Consider the following 21626-nt stretch of genomic DNA (forward strand, 5'->3'; position numbering starts at 1 on the left):
TAAATTTCAGTCTTTTAATATCCCAGATGTACAGGAACAACTCATGCTCAAAGTCTTCATTTAAATGTACACATGTGTTGTAAATATTGGGGGTGTGAGGACAGAGCAGAGACAGCCTCAACTCAAAGAAGTTCTTTTTTTTTTTTCATCACAGCTATTTGGCTTCCTCTCAAGAGAATGATGTCACACCTGAGTGGACACAGACCAGAAATTCTTTGTAAGCAGCAGGACAAAGTGTTTTAAATGCAAAGAGTAGGGTTTTGCACAGAGGGTCACCAGAAGTGGTAACATCCTGTTTTCGTCTTTGTGGTTTGCACTGATACACTTCGAGTCTGCTGGGTTAACGAACGAAGGGACAACAAAAGTGATCTGACCTGAAAGACAGAATAAATTTATCTGCTTAGAGCAAATTACACTCAACCTTCTGTCAAAAGTTAAAGAGCAGTTTATGAAATTCCTGATGCAACTGATCTCAGGAAATGGCATTTGTGCATTTTTGTTTCTATTAGAAAAATAACGGGAAAAGATCTGTTTCTCTTATTAAATCCCATGTCTCTGTATAAGCATTAAGATACATCTTTATTTTTTAGCCACTTTAGAGATACAGATTTTCACATTAACAGAATATCTGAGAATAACCAATATAGACCTGGGAAACGAAGGTTTTGGACCTTTTGAATTACAGGAGGAAGTAATCACACATTTAAGAGTGTCTGAATCAAAACTAAATTCTGTTTTCTTCAGAAATAATGAAAGCTGAAACAGTGATCCTTGCCTTATGATAGATAACCTGATTGATAATGCATCAAGAGCAAACAGACAACCAACCTGCAAGGAATCAGTGAAACCATTAACAGAAGGCTTTGCAAAGGCACAGATTACACCTGAAAGGTGGGATGTCATCCAGAGGGACCTGGACAGGCTCCAGAAGTGGCCCATGGGAATCTCATGGGATTTAGCAAGACCAAGTGCTGGTGCTGCACTAGGGTCAGGACAGCCCTTGGGATCAATCCAGGCTGGGGATGAGCAGAGGGAGCAGCCCTGGCAGAAGGACTTGGGGGTGCTGTGGGTGAGAGCTGGCCCTGCCCCGGCCGTGTGCACTGGGACAGAACCCCCTGAGCTGGGCTGAGCCCCCAGCGTGGGCAGCAGGGGAGGGGGGATTCTGCTCCTCTGCCCCGCTCTGCTGAGACCCCCCTGCAGGGCTGCATCCAGCCCTGGGATCCAGCACAGGAAGGACAGGGAGCTGCTGGAGCCAGTCCAGAGCAGGGACACCAAGGGGAGCAGAGGGATGGAGCAGCTCTGCTGTGAGGAAAGGCTGAAGGAACTGGGATTGTTCAGCCTGGAGAAGAGAAGGCTTTGGGGTGACCTCACTGTGGCCTTGCAGTGCCTGAAGGGAGCCCATAGGAAAGATGGAGAGAGACTCTTGGCAAGGGCCTGGAGTGACAGGACAAGGGGCAATGGCTTCACACTGACAGAGAGCAGGTTTAGATTGGATATGAGGAAGAAATGGTTCCCTGTGAGGGTGCTGAGGCCCTGGCACAGGTTGCCCAGAGAAGCTGTGGCTGCCCCATCCCTGGCACTGTCCAAGGCCAGGGGATGGGGCTCTGAGCAAGCTGGGATAGTGGCAGGTGTCCCTGGCCATGGCAGGGGAGTGGAACAATATGATCTTTCAGGTGCCCTCCAACCCCAGCCATTCCATGATTCTATGATATTCCTTTGTTAATGCAATTCTCTGAGTCACGAGTAATATGGGCAGAAATGGATCTGCTGCCATCCACTCTAATCAATACGCTTAGATAGGAAATTATTGACACTGTGGATTAGTAACAGCTCAGTTTCATTAATCAGTAACAATCACTTCACTGCTTTGCAAAACCCCCTACCTCAGCATGGTATCACGGTCCTCAATGAAGCCCCAGGAGCTCCAAGGAAAATTCCTCACTGTCTGAGCCTGACTAATGCTGCTGACTTCCAGTAAGAGCATACACAGGCAAAAATATCTGCCAGACTGCAACCAACATCTAAAGTGACCTTCAAAATTAATACATTCAAAGAATACAGTTAGATTATATGAAGTATTTTATTTTAGTTTTTATTTAAAAATACAACATTCTAAAAAACACTTCCCTGTCGTCAGTACTGCCATAGTGCTGTCTAGACCATTTTAATGCCAAGTGTTTAGGTACTAGAGAATTAAAATTATCACAAACCAACATCTCTGAATATGATACATCAAAAAGCTGGTATCCAAAATGTCACCTTGATTAAATAATGTTATTATTTAGTAGCACTTAAGGATTCCTAGCAATTTGCAGAATAAAAACTCATCCTAACATCAGACACATCCATAACAAGAGTCCTCCAAAATGGATGATGCCAGGATGCTGTCTACCCTCTGTTTATCAGCAAAACCCTTTCCACAGTCTTTTCCTCCATGTGGCACTTTGTCACTGACCATTTAACTGCTGGTAGCACTGGGATGGAGAGGTTTGACTCTTGCCAGTCTGGAGAGGCCAAGTCTAAGGCAGTGGGTAGGTGACTTAACAGGAACACATTTCACAGAGGCATTACTGCTTCCTGACGGAGCTGGAGATGATTTTAAAACAAAAAGAAGGTATTAGAAGTTTAAAGGGGAAAAAAAATCATATGACTGCTGTCTTCTAATAGTTTTCCCAGCAGGACAGAAGCAGCATTCTAAAGAGAGTGCAAGAAGGTCCAAACCACAGAGGCACACGGAAATCAGTCACCAGGGATTCATCCCTCTGGGAGCCAATGCAGCAGGAATGGGGCACAGGTTCACACACTGCAGCAACATTGGGCAACTGTTCCCAGTGTCCTGGGCGTTTTCAGGCACTCCACAGAGAAACACTGAACACAACTCCAATGGGGAAACGAGGACTTGAGAGAAAGGAGCCAAACAGAAAGAACCATGTACAGAAAAGAAGAGTAAATATGAAGAAAAATCAAAGAATCAGGAGTCAGCAGCAGCATGGTCAAACACCTTGAGAAAATAAAGCTTCTAAGCATTTGCTTTACTAGAACAGCTAAAATACTCCAGCATTTTTCTAATATTTTTTGTTTAGAAGAGATAACAATTTAGCACATACCAGAGATAAAGAAAGCTCTACATAAGAGAGAAATGGACATGAAAGGATCTTTTGATTAAGGTCTGATCCACAGTTTGGGAAATATTTTATAAGCCACATGCAGATAAAGGAGTTAAGGATAATGCTGTAAAAGAAGCAAGAAGCACAGATACAGTTTTTCTTCCTTTCTTTCTTTTTTGTTTTAAATCTGTCCAAAGAAAATCTTTATAAAAGGTACATAAAGAGCAGGCATTTTCCTGGAATAGTTTATTTTTTGGTTTGCTTTTAGGAGAGACTGCTAAAAGCTTAAGTCAACTCATGTATGTGTCTATAGCTGCAACCTCACCCATACCTGGTGGTGTCCATTTAGGCTTTTTGTCTGTGACAGGACTTGATGCATGCAGAGGCCTCCCAGCTGCCTCTGAGGGACTGGACATCACCTTCTGCCTTGGCTCAGAGTTGTGTTCTGTTATCCAGGAAGGAGAAGCTACAGGTGATACTGGGATGGAAAGTAAAACTACTTTAGAAAGATGCTCTTTAGCAGAGAAATCACCACTTAAGACAACAGACGACTCCAGCAGAAGTGATGAGGATGGTACCAGACTGTCCCATCTTCAAGCAGTAAATATTCACACAGACACCTTGCCTGTTACAGAATGACAGACATTGCTCTTCCAATGGAAGAGGAAGGAAAGAAGGGAGGCTACCTGCTTTTTAAAATAAGCTTAAACTAAGCCAACGGTGAAAGCTCCAACACCTGATTACTACTCCAGAGTCACTGTTTTGACACAAACCCCAGATAACAACTGGAAAAATGAACAGAGGATCTTTAAAGAGATGAAACTTTCCTGGAAAAGGAGGGCAGAAGAAATTTCTCCTGACATAGAAATGCAGAGAAGCAGTGAAATTTTGCTGGTTTGGGGATGAATAAGCTCCATTGTTTAAATTTAGTGTGAACGTGCAACCGAGGTGTCACGAGTATGAGGGGACAACGCTTCAGTTAAGTGCGGAGTAAGGGAAAAGGCATTCAAAGCAGCATGAATTTCACTAAAAATCCAAACTAAACATAAGGCATCAAATCCAAAGCACATCCAAGGAGAGAGTGTTGGTGAAGAACAACTTACTGGGTACAGACTCTGACTCAGAGTCAGGATCATGTTCTCTGTCATCACTGTCAACCACCAACGACTTGTGATGTGCTGGAACTTTGGATGCTGCTGTCCTTTGCCTCCCACCACCCTCAGGTGCATCATCATCCATAATCTGATTGAGACCTAAGAAACAGAAAGTGGTTCAATCAACTCAAATTCACAGTAAATCTATTCTCCTCCTCTTAAAAAACTTGGTATTTGAGTCCCCAGAATTCATTCTGGTGATTTGAAGTGATACTATTCCAAAATATACCACTGACACTTGTTTTCATGTGATTCTCATTTTATTTTCTCATTGGCAAATTTATCAACATTTATCTGTAATCAAGCTAACAAAAAGAAGACCAAAAATCCACCAATCCATGGGTTTGCTCATTTTAAGACTGGGACCAAATTTTGAAAAGAACTGACAAGTCCTTCAACCTTTATTTAAGATAAAGACTCTTTTTTCCACATCAGGGAAACAAAAGAAACCAATGGAAACAAAGAAGAGATAAGCTACTTAAATGCCCTTTCTGAAAAGAGTGTGAGAACAGCTTACCTAAACGTTCACTGTCTACACTGCAGTTGGAAAAAGGGGGTCTCCTCTCTGTATTTTCTGATTCAATATCCTTACCTGTTTTAAGATTCAGGAAAAAAATTACTATATAAGAAATATTACTATACAAAAAAACACATCCTAAAAAGCAAAAATATTAAGAAATTAAAATAGCTAAAGTTTTTATCTGTCTCTAATCCAAGCATGTATTTGGAAGATATTATAGAAGAGTTACTTTTCTCACAGGAAAAAAACCCCAAGAACATAAGAAAACTGGCAATACCTAGAAACTCTCACTTTCTTGTCATGACATCTTGAAATAAAGTATGATTTTCAATCTATTTCACTGTTAAATAAATTTCCATGTTCAAATTCACTGCATATAAATAAAGAGTGTTGCATGGAAATGTAAAGTAACCTTGTTCTTCTGAATTTTGCACCTCTTGGGGATTTGCAGATTTTTCTTTGACAGATAAGGCTAAGGCAACTTCCAAATCTCTTTTATAAAGTTTGTCATCCAAGGATAACCTGGGGAAAAAATGCCAACATGTTAAATAATAAAACAATTACAGGAGTGTTACAGACCTATTTCTGGCTCACTGAACTTTCTAAAATTCAGATACTTGTGAAGAGATTAATATTTCAAGGCATATTTATAGCATATTGTGTTACAAATATTACATTTTGAAATTATTTAGACAAATTACACACTAATTTTTAAAGCATTCTAAAGTATTATGATTGCAAAACATTGTGTATGTGTATATATCTGTACCTATATCTATATCTGTATCTATGAGCTATCAATTGGCATTACTACAGGAAGAAAAGTGATTGCATTTGCTTGAAATGCCACACCAAAATGTAATATTTAAACACAACTCTACTAATAAAAATTAGATTTCTCTTTATCCTTGACATTGACTTTGTATCTTCCTTTATATATGTTCTTTTGGAAGGAATCAAAACTTAACTTTATATTTCTCAGTTTAGGAGTCCCTAAGAAACTCCATAAGAAACTCAGAATTTTTAGAGTTATTTGCAAGTGCATCAGTAAGGCTCAAAATATTTATTACAGTCATGAATTATTTGTTTGTTCTCAGCTGCTTAAAACTCTAAGGGAAAAGAAACTGAACCCAAATACTCTCACTGAAATCCAGTTTTACACGGAGTTGACCACAACATTTCTTACCTTTTACTAAGTGGCTGGGTCTGTGATGCAGTCACTTCTTTGGGCTTTTTTTGCTTCTCTTTTTTCTCCTTCTTTGATTCCTTGAGCTGTGTTCTGGATTTTTTGCTTGAAGGTGCAAAGTCTTCATCTGTTGGAAAACAGCAAAAAGCTCTCATGAGTTTTCCTATATTCTTAGATTTCATACTTAAGTTCCATTGCACACTGAAAATACAACAAGATAACCTTTTTTGGAAATTAATCCTATTTTCAAAGAACACAACAACTACAACTGCACTATCTTTAAATGTATTTAAAATGAAAATTCAACACACCTCCTTTACATGTGCTTTTATGTAAGAGGCAATGATTTCAAATTCTTGCTGTACGAGAACGTCCCACTTACCATCATCTTCCAAATCCCCAAACTGAGAATAATCAACAACTTTCTTGTTCCTGTGGCAAAAAAAATATAAAATATACACTCTTAATCCTTTCTGACTGAGCATCTTGATTTGGTAACACTTGATTTTTGGGTAAATCTTTTTTTACAACGAAAAAAAGCAATACATGTAAAGTGGACAGAATCATGGAATCATGGGTTTTCCTGAGCTGGAAGGGACCCACAAGGATCATCCACTCCAACTCCTGGCCCTGCACAGACAACCCAACAATCCCACTCTGTGTATCCCTGAGACTCTTGTCCAAACACTCCTGGAGCTCTGGCAGCCTTGGGGCTGTGACCATTCCCTGTTCCAGTGCCCAACCACCCTCTGGGGGCAAGAACCTTTTCCTGATATCCACCCTAACCCTTCTCTGGCACAGCTCCAGCCATTCCCTGGGTCCTGTCGTCCCTGGTCACACAGAGCAGAGATAAATCTATAACCAGTGCAACTGTACACAATGAGTTATTAGGAGTAGCCTGTAGGTTTTTTTTAAAAGACTCCACACCCTCTCTGGATAATCTGTTCAGTGCTCGGTCACTGCACTGCACAGAAGTTCTGCCTCCTGTCCAGGGGGAACTTCCTGGGATCAGTCCCTGCCCGTTCCTCTGGTGCCATTGCTGGGCCCCCCAGAGCAGAGCCTGGGCCCTGCTCGGAGCCCTCCCTGCACACAGGGACACCCAGGGCTGAGGGCCCCTCTCAGCTGGGGCTCCTCTCCAGGCTGAACAGCCCCAGCTCCCTCAGCCTTTCCCTGTCAGGGATGTTTCAGGCCCTAAATCATCTCCCCAGCCTTCACTGGTCCCACTCCAGGGGCTCCCTGTCCCTCCTGTCCTGAGGATGCCAGGACTGGACACAGCACTCCACATGTGCCTCCCAGGGCCGGGCAGAGGGGCAGGATCACTCCCTGACCTGCTGGCACTGCTCTTCCCAGTGCACCCCAGGACACCTTTGGCCTTCTTGTCCGTCAGGTCACTGCTGGCTCACAGCCAGCCTGTTGTCCACCAGGACCTCCAGGTCCTTCTCAGCAGAGCTGCTGGCCAGCAGGTCACCTCCAGCCTGGGGTTCCTGGTTCCTGGGGTTCCCCTGGGTGCCTGGGGTTATTCCTCCCCAGGTGCAGGACTTGCCTTTGTTGAATTTTAGACAATTCTTCTCTGCCCATCTCTGCAACCTGTCCAGGTTCCTCCAAAGGGCTGCACAGCACTCCGGGGTATCGGCCACTCCTCCCTGCTCTGTGTCATCAGTGAACTGCTAAGGAGACATTGACCCCTTCATCCAAATCAGGGATGAGCAATTTAAACAACACTGGGCTGAGTATCACCCCACCCACAGGGCTGCATCCAGCCCTGGCATCCCAGCACAGGAAGGACAGGGAGCTGCTGGAGCCAGTCCAGAGCAGGGACACCAAGGGGAGCAGAGGGATGGAGCAGCTCTGCTGTGAGGAGAGGCTGAGGGAACTGGGATTGTTCAGCCTGGAGAAGAGAAGGCTTTGGGGTGACCTCACTGTGGCCTTGCAGTGCCTGAAGGGAGCCCACAGGAAAGATGGAGAGAGACTCTTGGCAAGGGCCTGGAGTGACAGGACAAGGGGCAATGGCTTCACACTGACAGAGAGGAGGTTTAGATTGGATATGAGGCAGAAATGGTTCCCTGTGAGGGTGGGGAGGCCCTGGCACAGGTTGCCCAGAGAAGCTGTGGCTGCCCCATCCCTGGCAGTGTCCAAGGCCAGACTGGACGGGGCTCTGAGCAAGCTGGGATAGTGGAAGGTGTCCCTGCCCGTGGCAGGGGGTTGGGACTGAAAGGTTTTTAAGGTCCCTTCCAATCCAAACCATTCTACGACAGAACCCTAAGGGACACCACTAATGCCAGGCCTCCAACGCGGCCCTGTGCCACTGATCACGACCGCTCCGCTGGAAGGGAAAGGGGCCACCTTGGAACCTCCCAGAGGCCCCGAGGGGATCGAGGGAACCCCTAGTCCCTCAGCCCCGGCACACGCACCTCCTGGCCGGCCGCGCCATCCCCGCTGCCGCCGGCGCCGCTCGGCACGCTCGTCATGGGAGCAGCGCCGAATGTGCCGCTGCGGCCGCGCAGCTGCGATGACGGGGGAGGCGGAACATCCCGGCTCCCCCTTCCCCGCGGCCCGGTTAACCCGCGGCTGCCCGCCCGGAGCCAGGTGAGCCGGGACGGGACGGGCGCGGCCGGGAGGTTTCCTGTGCCCGCGGGTGCTGCCGCTTCCAGCGGAGGGAACGCGGACACCGGGAGCTCCCCGGGGCGGGGAGGGGGCGGATGGGATCCCGCAGGCCGTGTCCTGCCGGCTTTGAGCCTGCGTTTTCTAGAGCAGGAGGTGCCGCTTTGGAACAGGGGGTTTGTCCCCCTTTCTCTCTCCATCACTTTCCTCCCCACCTCCTCGCTGCATCGGGGAGCAGCAGAAAGAGCGTGGTCGGGTTTGTATTTCCCAGGATTTCCCTTTGAATCCCACTCCCAGAGAGGCCGGGACACCGCCTCGCATCAATATTGTTTGTCCTGAGATGTTATTTTTTGAGACTGACTTGTTTCATCTGTGCCCAACATATAGGTTTGTTCACAGGAAAACCCACCCAAAAACCCTACAAACCCTAAACCCATGAATTTTGCTATAGAATTTTTTATTTTTGTTGGGTTCTTTTCTCCCTGGGCTGTGGTGTTCAGCACGGGGCAGGGTTCAGCTGAAGCAATGTGTCCAGCTTTGCAGGTGATGTTCAAAACAGAGGGATGTGAATGAGTGGAGGAGCCCAGTGGAGGGTAAAAATACCAGCACCGGTATGTGCTCCCAGCCTGTGTTTTCATTCTTTACACAGCCCCCTTATATCTCTTGGTTTATTTTTAATACAAGTTACAGCGTGACAAAATCAGCTCTTTCTAAAAATCGTTGCAAACATCTGCTCCCCCACTCCCCAGGCCTAGCACCTGCAGAAAGGAGGAAATAAAATCCTCTATGCACTGTGAAGGATTTCTGCTTTTGAGGCATCGTGGCAAAAGTCAAGGTGTTTCAGTTACTTTTCTGTTTATCAGGGTTCCCATCTGCCCTGGTTCTGCTTTTAAGTCAGGACATTTATGCTGTAATTTTTAAGAGTAATTCATATATCGACACACTCAAATGCATTTCAGAAGTATTTAGTATTTTGGAAACTGGTATTTATGCTTCAGTTCCAGCTCCGTGTGTTTGGAAGTCAGAACTGAGTATCTATGAAAATTTGGGGAGGTCAAGTATTCTTGGCTGTTAATTATTACCAAAGCCATGGTTTTTCATTACCATTTTTTACTTCTGATTTTGCAAGAATGTAATTCTTGTTACTTTATTTCCATTGTAGGGAACAAACTCAAGAGGATGAAGCCTAATAAAGGAAAGACTTTCACTAGGGAGAGAGACTACGTGTACAAATTCAGTGCTGGAAATGAACATTTGGTGCTTACTGTGCCTCTCAAATTCCCAGTGCAAGAGAATATCAGTCATTTGCACGGACGTCTGATGGTTCTGCACAATCTGCCATGCTTTGTAGAAAATGGTATGAATTGATTTCTTAAATTAATCTCATGAATCCTTGTCCACAAGTACCTTACAGCTTGCTCTAAGAAACCAAAAGAAGGGTGTTTTACTAGAACAGTGTTTAAAAAATTGGTTTTTAAACAGCAAAACATCAGAGAAAATTGCTGTCAGTGCTAGCAAGTGCTAGCAAGGAAAAGGTTTTCAGGTGAAAAACCTTACTTAGAGGTTTCCTGGGTGACTACTGATATGTTCTGTTGATGGACCATTTTCTTCTTGTTTTCATAGACCTGAAGCAATCTCTTAGCAAGTTTGTAGAAGAGGAAACTATAAAAGATTATGACAGACAAGCTGAAGTGGCTCTGGAAGCAGTGAAATCGGGAAAAGTAGACATCAACCAGCTGGCAGATACTTGGGCTAAAGCTTATAAAGAGGTAAAATGAGGCTGGAAAGTTAATATTCAGGCTTGCTTTGTGAGAGAGTGTGTGTGTGTACAACCACAGTTGTGAAGATGAAAAGTTACACTAAAATTCACTTTTACTGATCAATTCTTACAGCTTTTTCTTTTTATCTGAAAGTGAGCATCAAGTCTTCATCCTACAAGTTCTTAGTCAAGTTTTTCTTGAATTTAATAGAGTAAAAAGATAGACAATGGAGAGGCAAATGGTTTGTTCATTCAACAGTTGATACTCAAACAAAAAATAGACATAAGGCTTATAGTGCCTTACAATTAAAGCAAGAGGTAATAAAGTGATACTCCTATCCTAAATCTCAGTAATAGTAATTAAGGCTAGAAGGAGAAAATGTATAGCTGAGAGAGACTTTTCAGTTCATTTTTTGAGTTCATACGACTATTTCACATTATTTAGGAAGGATGAGGCTTTAGCTGGAATAGTGTCTCCAGTTTTGCATGGGATCTTTAAAATAGTGGAGTGCAAAAGAACTGGTAGAGTCCTAGCAAAAAAAAAAAAAAAGAATGACAATTCAAGGAAAAGATTATAGGAATTGAGTTTGCTTCTCATGGAATATAGAAAAATGTGAAAAATTACATAAAGAGCTTGCAAAACTGGCATTCTTGCGCCATTCTTTGTTCAACAAAAAGAGCTTTTCTTAAATCACTGTTGTTTATTATATGCTTAGTGACATCAGAGGTTAGTCATCCTTTCTAGCAAAGCATTTATGTTTGCACAGCTGGTGTTTTGGGCTTTATCTAAAATTCATCAGGTGCAAATATTGTTGTGGATATTGCTGTTCTTTCCAAGCTGGTGTTGTGTGAAAATTGGTAATTCCTCACTGTAATCCAAACCTTAATGATTCTGATTTTAGTTGCTTTGAAAGAGAAAGAACGGGAGAGGAGAAAATTGAAAGCTATAGAATACAGAAAGCTTAAATTAGGCAAGATAATTTATGTATGGTAAAGGCTGAATGTGGGCCCCCATGGTTTTACCCCACCATTATGAGGGATTCTTATATGTCCCAAGGGGTACCTTATACTTTAAAATCTCTTACATTTTCTTTAGACAACATTAGAACATGCAAAACCTGAAGAAACCAGCTGGGATGAAGATTTTGCAGATGTTTATCATGATCTGATCCATTCTCCAGCTTCTGAAATGCTGTTAAACTTGGAACACAATTATTTTGTTAGCATCTCAGAATTAATAAGTGAAAGGGATGTGGAACTGAAAAAACTGCGGGAAAGGTATTCCTTTTTTTTATTATTTAGGTTTTCCTCTCTCTTATTAAATAGGGGTGCCTGCCACTGGATGTGTAAACTCATAGGACGATGTGTGTAGCTTGTATTTGTCTGTGTAAACCCAAAGTCATACAACACTTGGCTGGCCCAAGAGCATGTAGAGATAGGGTGAGGGGGAATGGTTTCAAACTGAAAGAGTGGAAATTTAGATTGGATATTGGCTATTAGGAAAAAATTATTTACTCAAGAGGTGGTGAGGCCCTGGCGCAGGATCCCCAGAGAAGCTGTGACTGCCCCATTCCTGGAAGTGTCCAAGGCCAGGTTGGATGGGGTTTGGAGCAACCTGGTCTGGTGGAAGGTGTCCCTGCCCGTGGCAGGAGTTGGAATGAAATGAACATTCCTGTCCTTTCCAGCCCAAGCCATTCTATGATTCTATGATATCATTAGGATCAGCTACCTTATATTACTTTGATGGCCTTTTATTATTTTCAGTGACTGAGGAGAATATAGGTTTTGGTTTCCAGAAAGTGTTGAGTCTGAATCCCAAGTTCTGGAATAAGCTTGGATAGCTGCAGGTGACTCCTTTATCCACAAGAGGGAACACATTGAATGTGGATTTTTCTTTTTGTGCCAGAGTAATTTCAGAAGGTCTGGTTTAGCATTCTGAGTGCAATATTCCTCTTGAGCTGTGTGTGTTTAAGCTCACATTACACAGTGCATAGCAGACTGAATTGTACGTATTTCTAGTTTGGGGGTAAATGTTGCCAGTACGGTGTTAGCAAATCATTTTGCTGCTCATTGGCTCTTCTCAAGTGTGCATACAGAAGAAAGAGCAGTACTGTTGTAGAGCTCAGGTGTGACGTAGCTGTGTATTGACTCTGATGGAATTTATCGTATCTCCGTTGGAACGTATGCTGGTGGCAGCTGAGACTGTCCCAAATTAGAGTAAGTGGTCTGTTTACACGGGAGCTGACTTGAATCCCTGACCCTTAATTCCAATTTGTTTTGTGGATATTCGTTGTTAAATCTGTGATCAGTAACAAACAACCAAGTTTGTTTTTGTATCACAACAGAGGATTTTCTTCTGCCAGTCTTTTGAAATCTGTGTTTGCTTCTCTTTCAGGCAAGGAGCTGAAATGGATAAGGTGATGCAGGAGCTTGGGAAATCACTGACTGACCAGGATGTGAATTCCTTAGCAGCTCAGCATTTTGAGTCTCAGCAGGTAACTAGAATGTGTCATGCACATAATCACCTTAAAAAGAACACCCACACCACTCAAATTATCACTGCTCTCCTGTCAGGATTTGGAGAACAAATGGACCAATGAATTAAAACAGACTACTGCTATCCAGAAGCAGGAATATCAGGAGTGGGTGATAAAGCTTCATCAGGACCTAAAGAATCCCAACAACAGCTCGGTCAGGTATTTAATTCCTCTGTGATGCTTAATTCCAGCTGTAATAGTTCAATGGATTTGCATTTACATAATCTTTTAAATAGGATACTATGGTTCTATTTCTTAGGAATATGGTAATATCTATTAATAATTTAAATAGGATAATCAAAGCAAATCAAAGGCAAATAGACCATCATAATTAAATATGTTTAAATTTAGGAGTTTCTTCATTGTGTGGTGTTACAACCTCTCTGTACCAGAAAGTGTTGTAATGCACTAAAGTACAGCTTGAGTTGAGTGGAATTTCCTCCTATTTTGCCTTTATTTCCTATGTCTGTCTTTCCCTGTTTCACAGGGCATTCTGTTACCACCTAAGCATGTTCTGGAGAATAATGGTACCATAATAAATGGTAACAATTTTTTTTTCTAAGTGTATATCGCTGGACAGCTAAAAAAATGGAATTCTTTTGTGTGTGAACACTAGTGGAGAGAGTTGAATGAGAAGCTTTCTGTTTGAGGAAATGGCAGGGAAATTAGAATTTGTAAATTGGGTAGGATCCTTATTTTTCAACACTAGTACATTGCTACTAGGCATTTGCAATCAGTAGAATTGCTTGCAAGTTTATGAAAGAGCTTTGGAGGTGAGGCACTTTGAAAACAGAGAAAGTTCTCACTAATGCAGAAACAAATTGGAGAGATGCTGATGTTCTTTCATGTATTAGGAACAACATTTGTTGTATCACTACCAGACAGTTGAATTTAGGGAAAAAAATTAAAACTGATATCTGAAATGTTTTCTGGTAGTTTGAACACTGGGGAACATTTGATAAGGTGGTTTTAAACCTCCCATTTTGTGTGGGAAGAACAAAAGAAATGCTTTATCTAGTAACTTCATAAACAAGGTTTTGGCTGCTGTAAATAGGCTGAGGACTATTCTTTTTGTTTTCCTTTTATTCCTACATTCTTATTATGTTACAACTATTGCGACTTATTTTTATTTCTCAGTCTTGGAATGCTTTACAAATGAGCCAAGTAATGCAAATCTAACAGTGGAGTCTCCTTTTCCGGCTGCCAGGAAGGTAAAGGTGAAACCTCACATGAGTGCAGCTCATGCTCATAGGTTTGGTCTCCTGGTTTCCACAGACCAGCTGAGAAAACTTGGGATAACTTTCCCGAAGTTGCTAGTCTTGAACAAAAAATAGGATAACTTTTCGGTACTTGTCTCATTATTTTAGTGATGAAATTAAAGTTCAGCCTAGCCAGCTGAGGGAATCTGTGGAAGGAAATGGGAGAATCTATGAGGAGCAAAGGCTGTTAGAAGAAAGCTTTACTATTCACTTAGGTAAGTGGAGTAAACCAAACATAATAACAGCTGGTAATAAAATAATGTATCCAAGGCATGCATTATTTACAGTATTTAACTGTCAATGTGTATAATACACAGTTTGGAACTGGTTTGTATTTGTTTTTCACATGTGTAAGAGAACAGCATAAACTGTATCAAGCAGTATCTGAAATAGGCTTAATGGAAAACATTCTAGAAGCAAATTTTCATCCATTTTGATGGGGTGACTCATGTAAAAACTCACAGCAAAACATATTGCCTAAAAATGATACTTCAACTTTTCTTACATTTGGTAGAAAAATGTGTTTACTAAATTCACTTCCCACGATCAGTTGACAGCAGAATAGATACTTGCAATTTATATTTTTTGTTTGTGCAGTAGAGTCTTCTTGTGCTGTTTTGACCACATTATGTTGTGAAGGAGTGGTTTAGGTCACTTAAAAAATCACCAGCAAAGTGGTTTAGGTCACTTTAAAAATGCCAGCAAAGGCATCAGCCAAAGCAGGTTTGATACAAATTTGCAAAAGAGCGAAAAAGTTCAAAGGCAAGGTTCACTCTATTATTATGTAGATAAAAGACACAGAGGAAAATTGGATTATAATCAAATTTAAGTGATTTAGGCAGAGATGGGCAGTGACAATCCTCCCAGTATCACCGACTTGGGAGTTTGCAAGCTCTGAGAGGCATCTCTGTCAGAGGGAGATGCTGGTGCAGCCTGCTGTGGTGCAGGAAAGCTCCAAGGACATCCCTTAGGACCACTGTCCATAGGGTCATAAGATGATTGGCGTGAGTCATTTGGAAAATGTTCATCCTCAGGTTGAATTGCTGAAGTTTCCAAAACTCCATCAGCAATGGTACCGTTCCCTTTGGGCCATGGGTCAGGGAGGGGATGTTTCCAGGCTGTCAGGGGCTGACTGATGATCCCTTCCCCTCCATACTGCTCCCACTTCAGCCATGCAGCAGTTCCTGGGATGGCCTAGGGATGCCTCACCACCCAACTCATTGCACAAGTGCCAAGGCCTAGCAAGAGTTCCTGAGCTTGTGGAGTGGTTCTGGGGAGGGTGGGGAAGGATATACCACCACACATCAGTATTTCATCCCTAGCCCCCTGCAATATTCCTCAGGAAGGATTTCTTCACAGAAAGGGTTGGAAGGGGCTGCCCAGGGAGGTTTGGAGTCCCCATCCCTGGAGGTGTCCAGGGAATGCCTGGACATGGCACTCAGTGCTCTGGGCTGGTGACAAGGTAGAGATTGGGCACAGGTTGGACTTGATTTTGGGAGTCTTTTCCAACCTTAATAATTCAGTGATTCTGCAATGGGAACAAGGCTCATTTCTGGCACGGACAAGCCTCACTTTGTGAAAACAGTGCATTTTTATTGCTGCTTTGCAAATCGCTGATGTGTCTGTAAAACTGAATATGTGGCTAAGAACTTCCTCTGGGTGTTACTGGTTACAGCTCCCTTACAGATCTTTAGGGAACCACTTTGTGCCTGTGCATTTCAATCCGAGTCCTGAGTTTAGTCTTCCACTGGGATTAAGTTACGTGTGCTTTGTGCAGGAGCTCAGCTGAAGACCATGCACAACCTGAGGCTGCTGAGAGCTGATATGTTGGATTTCTGCAAACACAAGCGCAATCACCGCAGTGGGGTGAAGCTCCACAGGCTTCAGACTGCAATGTCCCTCTACTCAACTTCCCTCTGTGGCCTGGTGTTACTGGTGGATAACAGGATCAGCTCATACAGTGGAATCAAAAGAGGTGAGCCCTCTAAAGGGATGTATCATGTCAGGGAAAATGAATAAAATAATAAATAAGAATAAAATCTCCCTGTCTTCTCACAGAAAAATATTCCTTGTAAAATTAAAATTCAGTGGAGACACTCATGTTTTGGATATGGTATTGCAAAAGGGTAACAAATGCAAAAAGAGATATGGGTGAGGATGGAGGACAGTGTTTTGCTGTTATCTCTCATGTCTTCCCTACATTTTGTGTCTGAGTAACAAACATATTGAACATACTTATGTTGTTACATAAGTAACAAACATATTAAATGTTGATATTGCTGCCTGAGACAAATTTATTATAGGAACTTCTAACTTTGTAATACCAGATTATCACACTGAAACCTATTTGCAAAAATGGAAAAGAAATATGCTCAGATTTTAAAGTGATAAGTAAATGTATAAAAATACCATGTACTTTTGATTCAATGAATCCCATTAAAAAGAAACAATAGGAATTTTACTTCCCTACTGCTGGAAAGTTTGATTAATAGCCATTTTAAGTGCATTTAAGTCTTTTGAGTAAGTGGGCACTGTGATGGTGTTTTCTATCAAGGTTAAGCAATGAAACTTGTGTTTATTCCTGTTTGACCTTCCCATCTCCATCCTGAAATTTAATACCAAAATACTCACACTTGGAATGTCTTTTTTTGACTATTATTTGTCATTATGCTTGCATAAAAAAAATATTCTGTGGTGGTTGAGATTTCCTGGAAACAGTTGGAATCAGGCTTGTAGCAAGAAGGAGAGGGAAGTGTACCAGGAAGAACTGCAGTTACATTTGTGCTGTTGATGGTTTCCAAGTTGTTTAATTGTAACAGTATTATTTTGTACTTATTTTGCAGTTACTTTTTTAACTGCTTAAATATTTTAATGAATAACAAAAGGAGATTTGTTTTTATGCTGAATTTTAGGTAATGAGAGAACACAGACATTTAAATAATACCATTAAACACAAAATTGCATCTTCTAGCCATCAACAAGATCCTGCAGCCACAGTAGAGGGGAAAGTATGGGACCATGTCACAATCTGTCAAATATAATCCTCAATAAATTTTGGAAGAGAAGTTCAGCAGGGCTTTATCTGCTTTTGGGGAGTTTGCCTTTATAGCTGGATTTACTTGATCGGTAGAGTAGAATTACATAATGTTACTGAGCACAACCTCAGGATGTGCATTTCAATCTTATTTTTTTCCTAGATTTCGCAACCGTTTGCCAAGAATGCACGGATTTCCATTTTCCTGGAATCCAAGAACAACTTGAAATTGTCCAGAAGGTTGTACTTAAGGCCAGAGCACAGCGTAGCAGCAAGACAAAAAGACACCATGGTCAGTGACAAGCAAAATTACCCTCCTTGAAATAGAACAGTGGTCAGCTGGATGTTTGTGGGCAGGGGCAAGTTGATGCCACTCTTCTGCAGTTATTTCATCTGTGAAATGGAATGTTTGGGTTCATCAAGAAACTCTGCATGAAATTCGCAGAGAGAATGTGATGTTCAGGTGGTGTCTATGCTGCCATAACAGACATCCTTTAAAATAGATCAACATATAAAAGTCCCATTTTAACAGCATGCGAAGTACATCAGGCTATTCTGTCTTCCTAAACTGCCTGTAGCAGCACAGACTTTATCTGTCTTTACCTTTTTATTGCCATTTACATGTAAATCTTCAAAAATTGCAGAAAAGGAGTTTATGGTTTTTTTCCCTTCCTTTAAGGTGAATGCTGAAAACTGAATACCAAATTGCCTAAATGTGTATTTAGCTTTGTGAATGGTTTTCCTTGCAGTTGTGTTTACAGATGGCTGGGAAATGCTCTGACCACATTAAGGCAGTGCAATTCTACATTATCAAACTTTATTTTCCTTGCAAAGAGCTACTTACATGATTTAAATGCATCAGGAACATGAACAAATATGAGTACACAGAAAAACAAGTTTCCTTGAGAACCTGCATATTGCTGCATCTCGAGAGAAATGGTGAAAGCTGGTTTTATGCTGCTGATTTATGTAAATCTCTTAGGAACAAATTAATTTTAATTTATTACATTCTTGAAAGAGTAATAGCAAGATACTATGTGGTTGTGGGGGCAATTTCCAAAGTTTCGTGTTATTTCTGAGAATATTTTGTTTGCTTTTGTCCAAATGAAGAAATATCACAGGATGGTAAGAAAGGCAGTGATTTGAGGTAAGATTCAGTTTGGGATGTGTTGAAGACAGAGAAAACAATGCTACCCATCCCCCTGCTTTTTGGGGACTTTATGGTAACTTCATGGTCAAAATTCAAGCCACATATCAGTACATGAACCTTTTCATGCCCAAGTGTAATTAATAGAGGATATGATTAATATTTGTTCCATGTGTTCATACACAGAAAACAAAATCACTGGGAATGAAGATAAATTAAAGAATATCGAACGGAACCAGTCAAACATTTTGCCGGGTGAGTTGTGTGGCATTGAGCCCCTCTTCTTGAGGCAAATTGTGTTTCATACATGCACATTTTTAGCTCTGAAGTCGGAACACAAATTACAAACTGAACCTAAGCTGACCTCAATCAGAGGAGAAGGATGTTCCTGTGGCTGAGGCAGAGGACTGGGTGTCAGGACATCTGGTTTCTATTCCCAGCTTTGCCACTGCATCACATGGCATGGGGCAAATCACTTCTCTTTGCCTAAAATTTCCTTTTGGAATTTGAGGGTGAAAAAAAAAATCTATGAGCATCTTGGGGAAAAGGTGAAACTTCAATACTAACAGCTAATTTTATTTTTGAAAATAGCTATATGTACATCACTGTTGTGATACAGAAAAGCATTTTTGAGTGGATTTTTTAACTTTGAGAAATTCCTCTCTCAGGGAAAGTATCTTCTGTGTATATTGTGATGTTTAGTAAGGAAAGCTGCTATGCAATTTGAAGAGGAATATGCAGTTGGAGGGGGGAGGGATTAAGTCCATACAACCTGTGGTTGAATGAGGGTTTCTTAAAATTGATTTCCTGACTGTCTTAAATATTGTTAGTGACAGTGGATTATAAATCATCTTGGACCAGACAAATCCAGGTGTGTCTTGCACCAGTGGCCTGCCTGTTACTGCTTGTAGATGGTCACTGCTGGGGATTTCTGCCTCCTTAGCAGTCATCCAGAAGGAGTACAGACCCATTCTCTAGCTCTTCCAGTTCAAAGAAAAGATCTTAACTTCAGTGGCCAGTGGGAATAGGTTTGAAGGAAGATGTTTATTTGTTGACTGAAACAGTGGGGGCATTGCAGACCTGCTCTTCCCTTGACTGTACTGTAGACTTTAAATCTCCAGTGCAGAGGAACGATGAAGAGATGTGAATTTTACTGCCCCTCACCTTTGATAAATGAATAACAAATCTAAAAATACCCCCAATAAGATGTCTTAGTTACTTTTTTCAGACAACTCTGTAATTCACCTTCCCACTACTCTGAATTATTTTAAATTCTAATAGTCACTGATCCCTTTGTGTTCTAGTGCCATATCTCAGTTGTTATGTAACCCACTATCTTTTTCCACAGGCTCTGTGCATCCTTTATTTGAACCCATCCTTTTTTGGCCTTTCCGCCTCCCACATCTGTCTGCAATTCTGTGCTTGCATTGTGTATTTTGAGTATTGCACCTCCTCTGGGTTTGTTTTTCTATTTTGTGCTATATAGGGATCATATCCTGTACTGGCACTGTTATGGTTTATTACACCATGTGGCCATGATGCCAGTGGAATCCATCAAAGCAGGGGAGGGAGTGTGGGGTGGTTGTAAAACAGTGATAGTCCAAGAGATTTTGCATCTCTTGTGTATGTTCTCATCTCTGCTGTATACTTGCATTTGCCTCTTATCTTTCTTACATTGCCAAACAATTGGATTTCAGTACAGATCACTACCTGATTTCTCACCTTCCTGGTTTGCCTCATTGTGCAGGAGAGTTCTACATCACACGGCACTCAAACCTCTCAGAAATCCACGTTGCCTTTCACTTGTGTGTGGATGACAATGTCAGGTCTGTGAATGTGACTGCCCGGGACCCGGCCATCATGGGGCTCAGGAACATCCTCAAGGTCTGCTGCACACACGACATCACCACCATCAGCATTCCCCTCCTGCTGGTGCATGAAATGTCAGAAGTAAGTAAATAGAAACATTTGGGCTGGTTTAATATCCTTGGATTTTTGAAAAAGCTGTGTTTCATGCTGATTTAGGCCAAAGGGGGTGGTTTTTCTCACTCACAGGCTTCTGCCACACCACGTGGCACTTGCATCTACTTGGTGACCCAAATTAAGGAGCTGGACCAATTAAAAACATCTCAGCCAGCTGTATCACTCAAAGTTTTTATTCCCACCCCTCCTTTTAGAACATTCACTTCCTGGATCCAGCTCACTGCAGCTGTACAATAAAAGATGGGACTACACAACTGGAAGCTCTTGCTTAGAAACTCTACCTTCAGAGTTGCTGAAGCAGTAGTGATACCGGATCCCCACTCTTTTTCTGTCATTAGCTATAAAACATGAAAACTAAGTTTTGAGAGCAGCAGAACTGGCAAAGCTTGGCTTAGAGTTCTGTAAATCTAAATACCATCCTCTACCACCTCAGCCCTACACAGCAGCAACCAAATTTCACCTTTACTTTGAATTGTCTCCTCCTTCACTGCCTAATTTCTGTCCCTGTTTCCTCTCTAATTCCCCCCAAATACTGACTGGGCAAGAGGCATATTGCTGATGCTCTTTGTGTTCTTACTTACTATGCTGAGTTTTGTATTCTGTTCTGTAGTGGGACTCTGATGCAGAGCTTGTCTCTCAATTAGCTGTAACATTTCTCAGTGCACAGCAATTTAAAACTATTGGCTGCCTCCTTTCTCTTGCACACCTGGCTTACAGAGAAGAAAAGGGGGTGGAAAGGCAGGGAAAGGAGTGATGGGCAGGGAGTACAGCCATATGCCTCATATCCTGAAGAGCTGGAAAGTCTGTAAACCTAAAGAAATGAGAAAAAGAAGATAAATCTGTCATCCATGCAAGGGTATTAGTAATAATTACAGTCTGTGGGAGGGCTTTTTTTTTTAAATAACCCTTTGATTTTTCACTTAAAAATTGAATATTGCCTTTCCTTTGTGGAAAGTGGTTGACTCACCGCAAGGAAAAGGCTCACCAGTGTATTAACTTTAACAGTGACTGGTTTTATAACAGAATTTGACTGGAACACAGAGTAGAAGTGATCCTATTTTGCAGGATCAGGGTCTATTATCATGAAAAGCAAGCAATGAAAAAGGTAAAAACACCCAATAATGAAGCTTCCAAAGGATGTATTTCTGTACATAGAGGTAGACTTTTAGGAGCAGATGAGATTTCTGAAATTTTTCATCTTTTGTATTGAGACCTTTTTTGGGGCACAAATGCAAGTAATCAACATGCAGGACAGCAGCCTGGATCACTTGTGGGACCCAGTTGCTGTGTTTCAGAAATTTATTAAATATATTGACTTTTTTCTTAATGAAGTTGCCAC

At 41.8% G+C, this 21626-nt stretch overlaps 3 protein-coding genes across 7 annotated transcripts in view; 1 reads left to right on the top strand and 2 right to left on the bottom strand.

Annotated features, from left to right (window-relative positions):
- Positions 1-8480, bottom strand: RAD51AP1 (RAD51 associated protein 1). 3 transcript variants are annotated; one of them, XM_032105223.1, is made up of 9 exons: positions 7511-7618; positions 6350-6399; positions 5968-6094; positions 5194-5303; positions 4779-4853; positions 4211-4360; positions 3439-3585; positions 2456-2586; positions 1-374 (listed from the first exon to the last, which is right to left on the bottom strand). In XM_032105223.1, the coding sequence occupies exons 1-8, from the start codon at positions 7543-7545 to the stop codon at positions 2459-2461; spliced, it is 822 nt and encodes a 273-aa protein (XP_031961114.1). In that variant the 5' UTR covers positions 7546-7618; the 3' UTR covers positions 1-374; positions 2456-2458. The 3 variants fall into 3 exon arrangements, with proteins under 3 accessions (XP_031961114.1, XP_031961115.1, XP_031961113.1); XM_032105224.1 differs by lacking the exons at positions 1-374; positions 7511-7618 and adding an exon at positions 8379-8480 and having other exon boundaries at positions 2062-2586; XM_032105222.1 differs by lacking the exon at positions 1-374 and having other exon boundaries at positions 2062-2586; positions 7511-7610.
- Positions 8467-21626, top strand: part of C4H12orf4 (chromosome 4 C12orf4 homolog) — a 20753-nt gene continuing 7593 nt past the window's right edge. The window contains exons 1-11 of one of the 3 annotated variants that reach the window (XM_032105217.1): positions 8467-8553; positions 9731-9925; positions 10192-10337; positions 11424-11605; positions 12723-12822; positions 12902-13023; positions 14232-14338; positions 15901-16098; positions 17321-17449; positions 18491-18559; positions 20052-20254. In XM_032105217.1, the coding sequence (XP_031961108.1) occupies positions 9748-9925; positions 10192-10337; positions 11424-11605; positions 12723-12822; positions 12902-13023; positions 14232-14338; positions 15901-16098; positions 17321-17449; positions 18491-18559; positions 20052-20254 (1434 nt within the window). In that variant the 5' untranslated portion in view covers positions 8467-8553; positions 9731-9747. Of the gene's footprint in view, positions 8554-8598; positions 8825-8992; positions 9180-9730; positions 9926-10191; positions 10338-11423; positions 11606-12722; positions 12823-12901; positions 13024-14231; positions 14339-15900; positions 16099-17320; positions 17450-18490; positions 18560-20051; positions 20255-21626 lie in introns of those variants that run through there. The other 2 variants (XM_032105219.1, XM_032105218.1) reach the window with 2 other exon arrangements.
- Positions 17956-21626, bottom strand: part of TIGAR (TP53 induced glycolysis regulatory phosphatase) — a 63329-nt gene continuing 59658 nt past the window's right edge. The window contains exons 9-10 of the transcript XR_004239534.1: positions 20869-21098; positions 17956-20230 (exon numbers count right to left, since the gene is read on the bottom strand). The gene's annotated coding sequence lies outside the window, so the exon portion shown is untranslated. The remainder of the gene's footprint in view (positions 20231-20868; positions 21099-21626) is intronic.

The sequence above is a fragment of the Corvus moneduloides genome, chromosome 4 (assembly GCF_009650955.1).
Source record: "Corvus moneduloides isolate bCorMon1 chromosome 4, bCorMon1.pri, whole genome shotgun sequence".
NCBI lineage: Eukaryota > Metazoa > Chordata > Aves > Passeriformes > Corvidae > Corvus > Corvus moneduloides.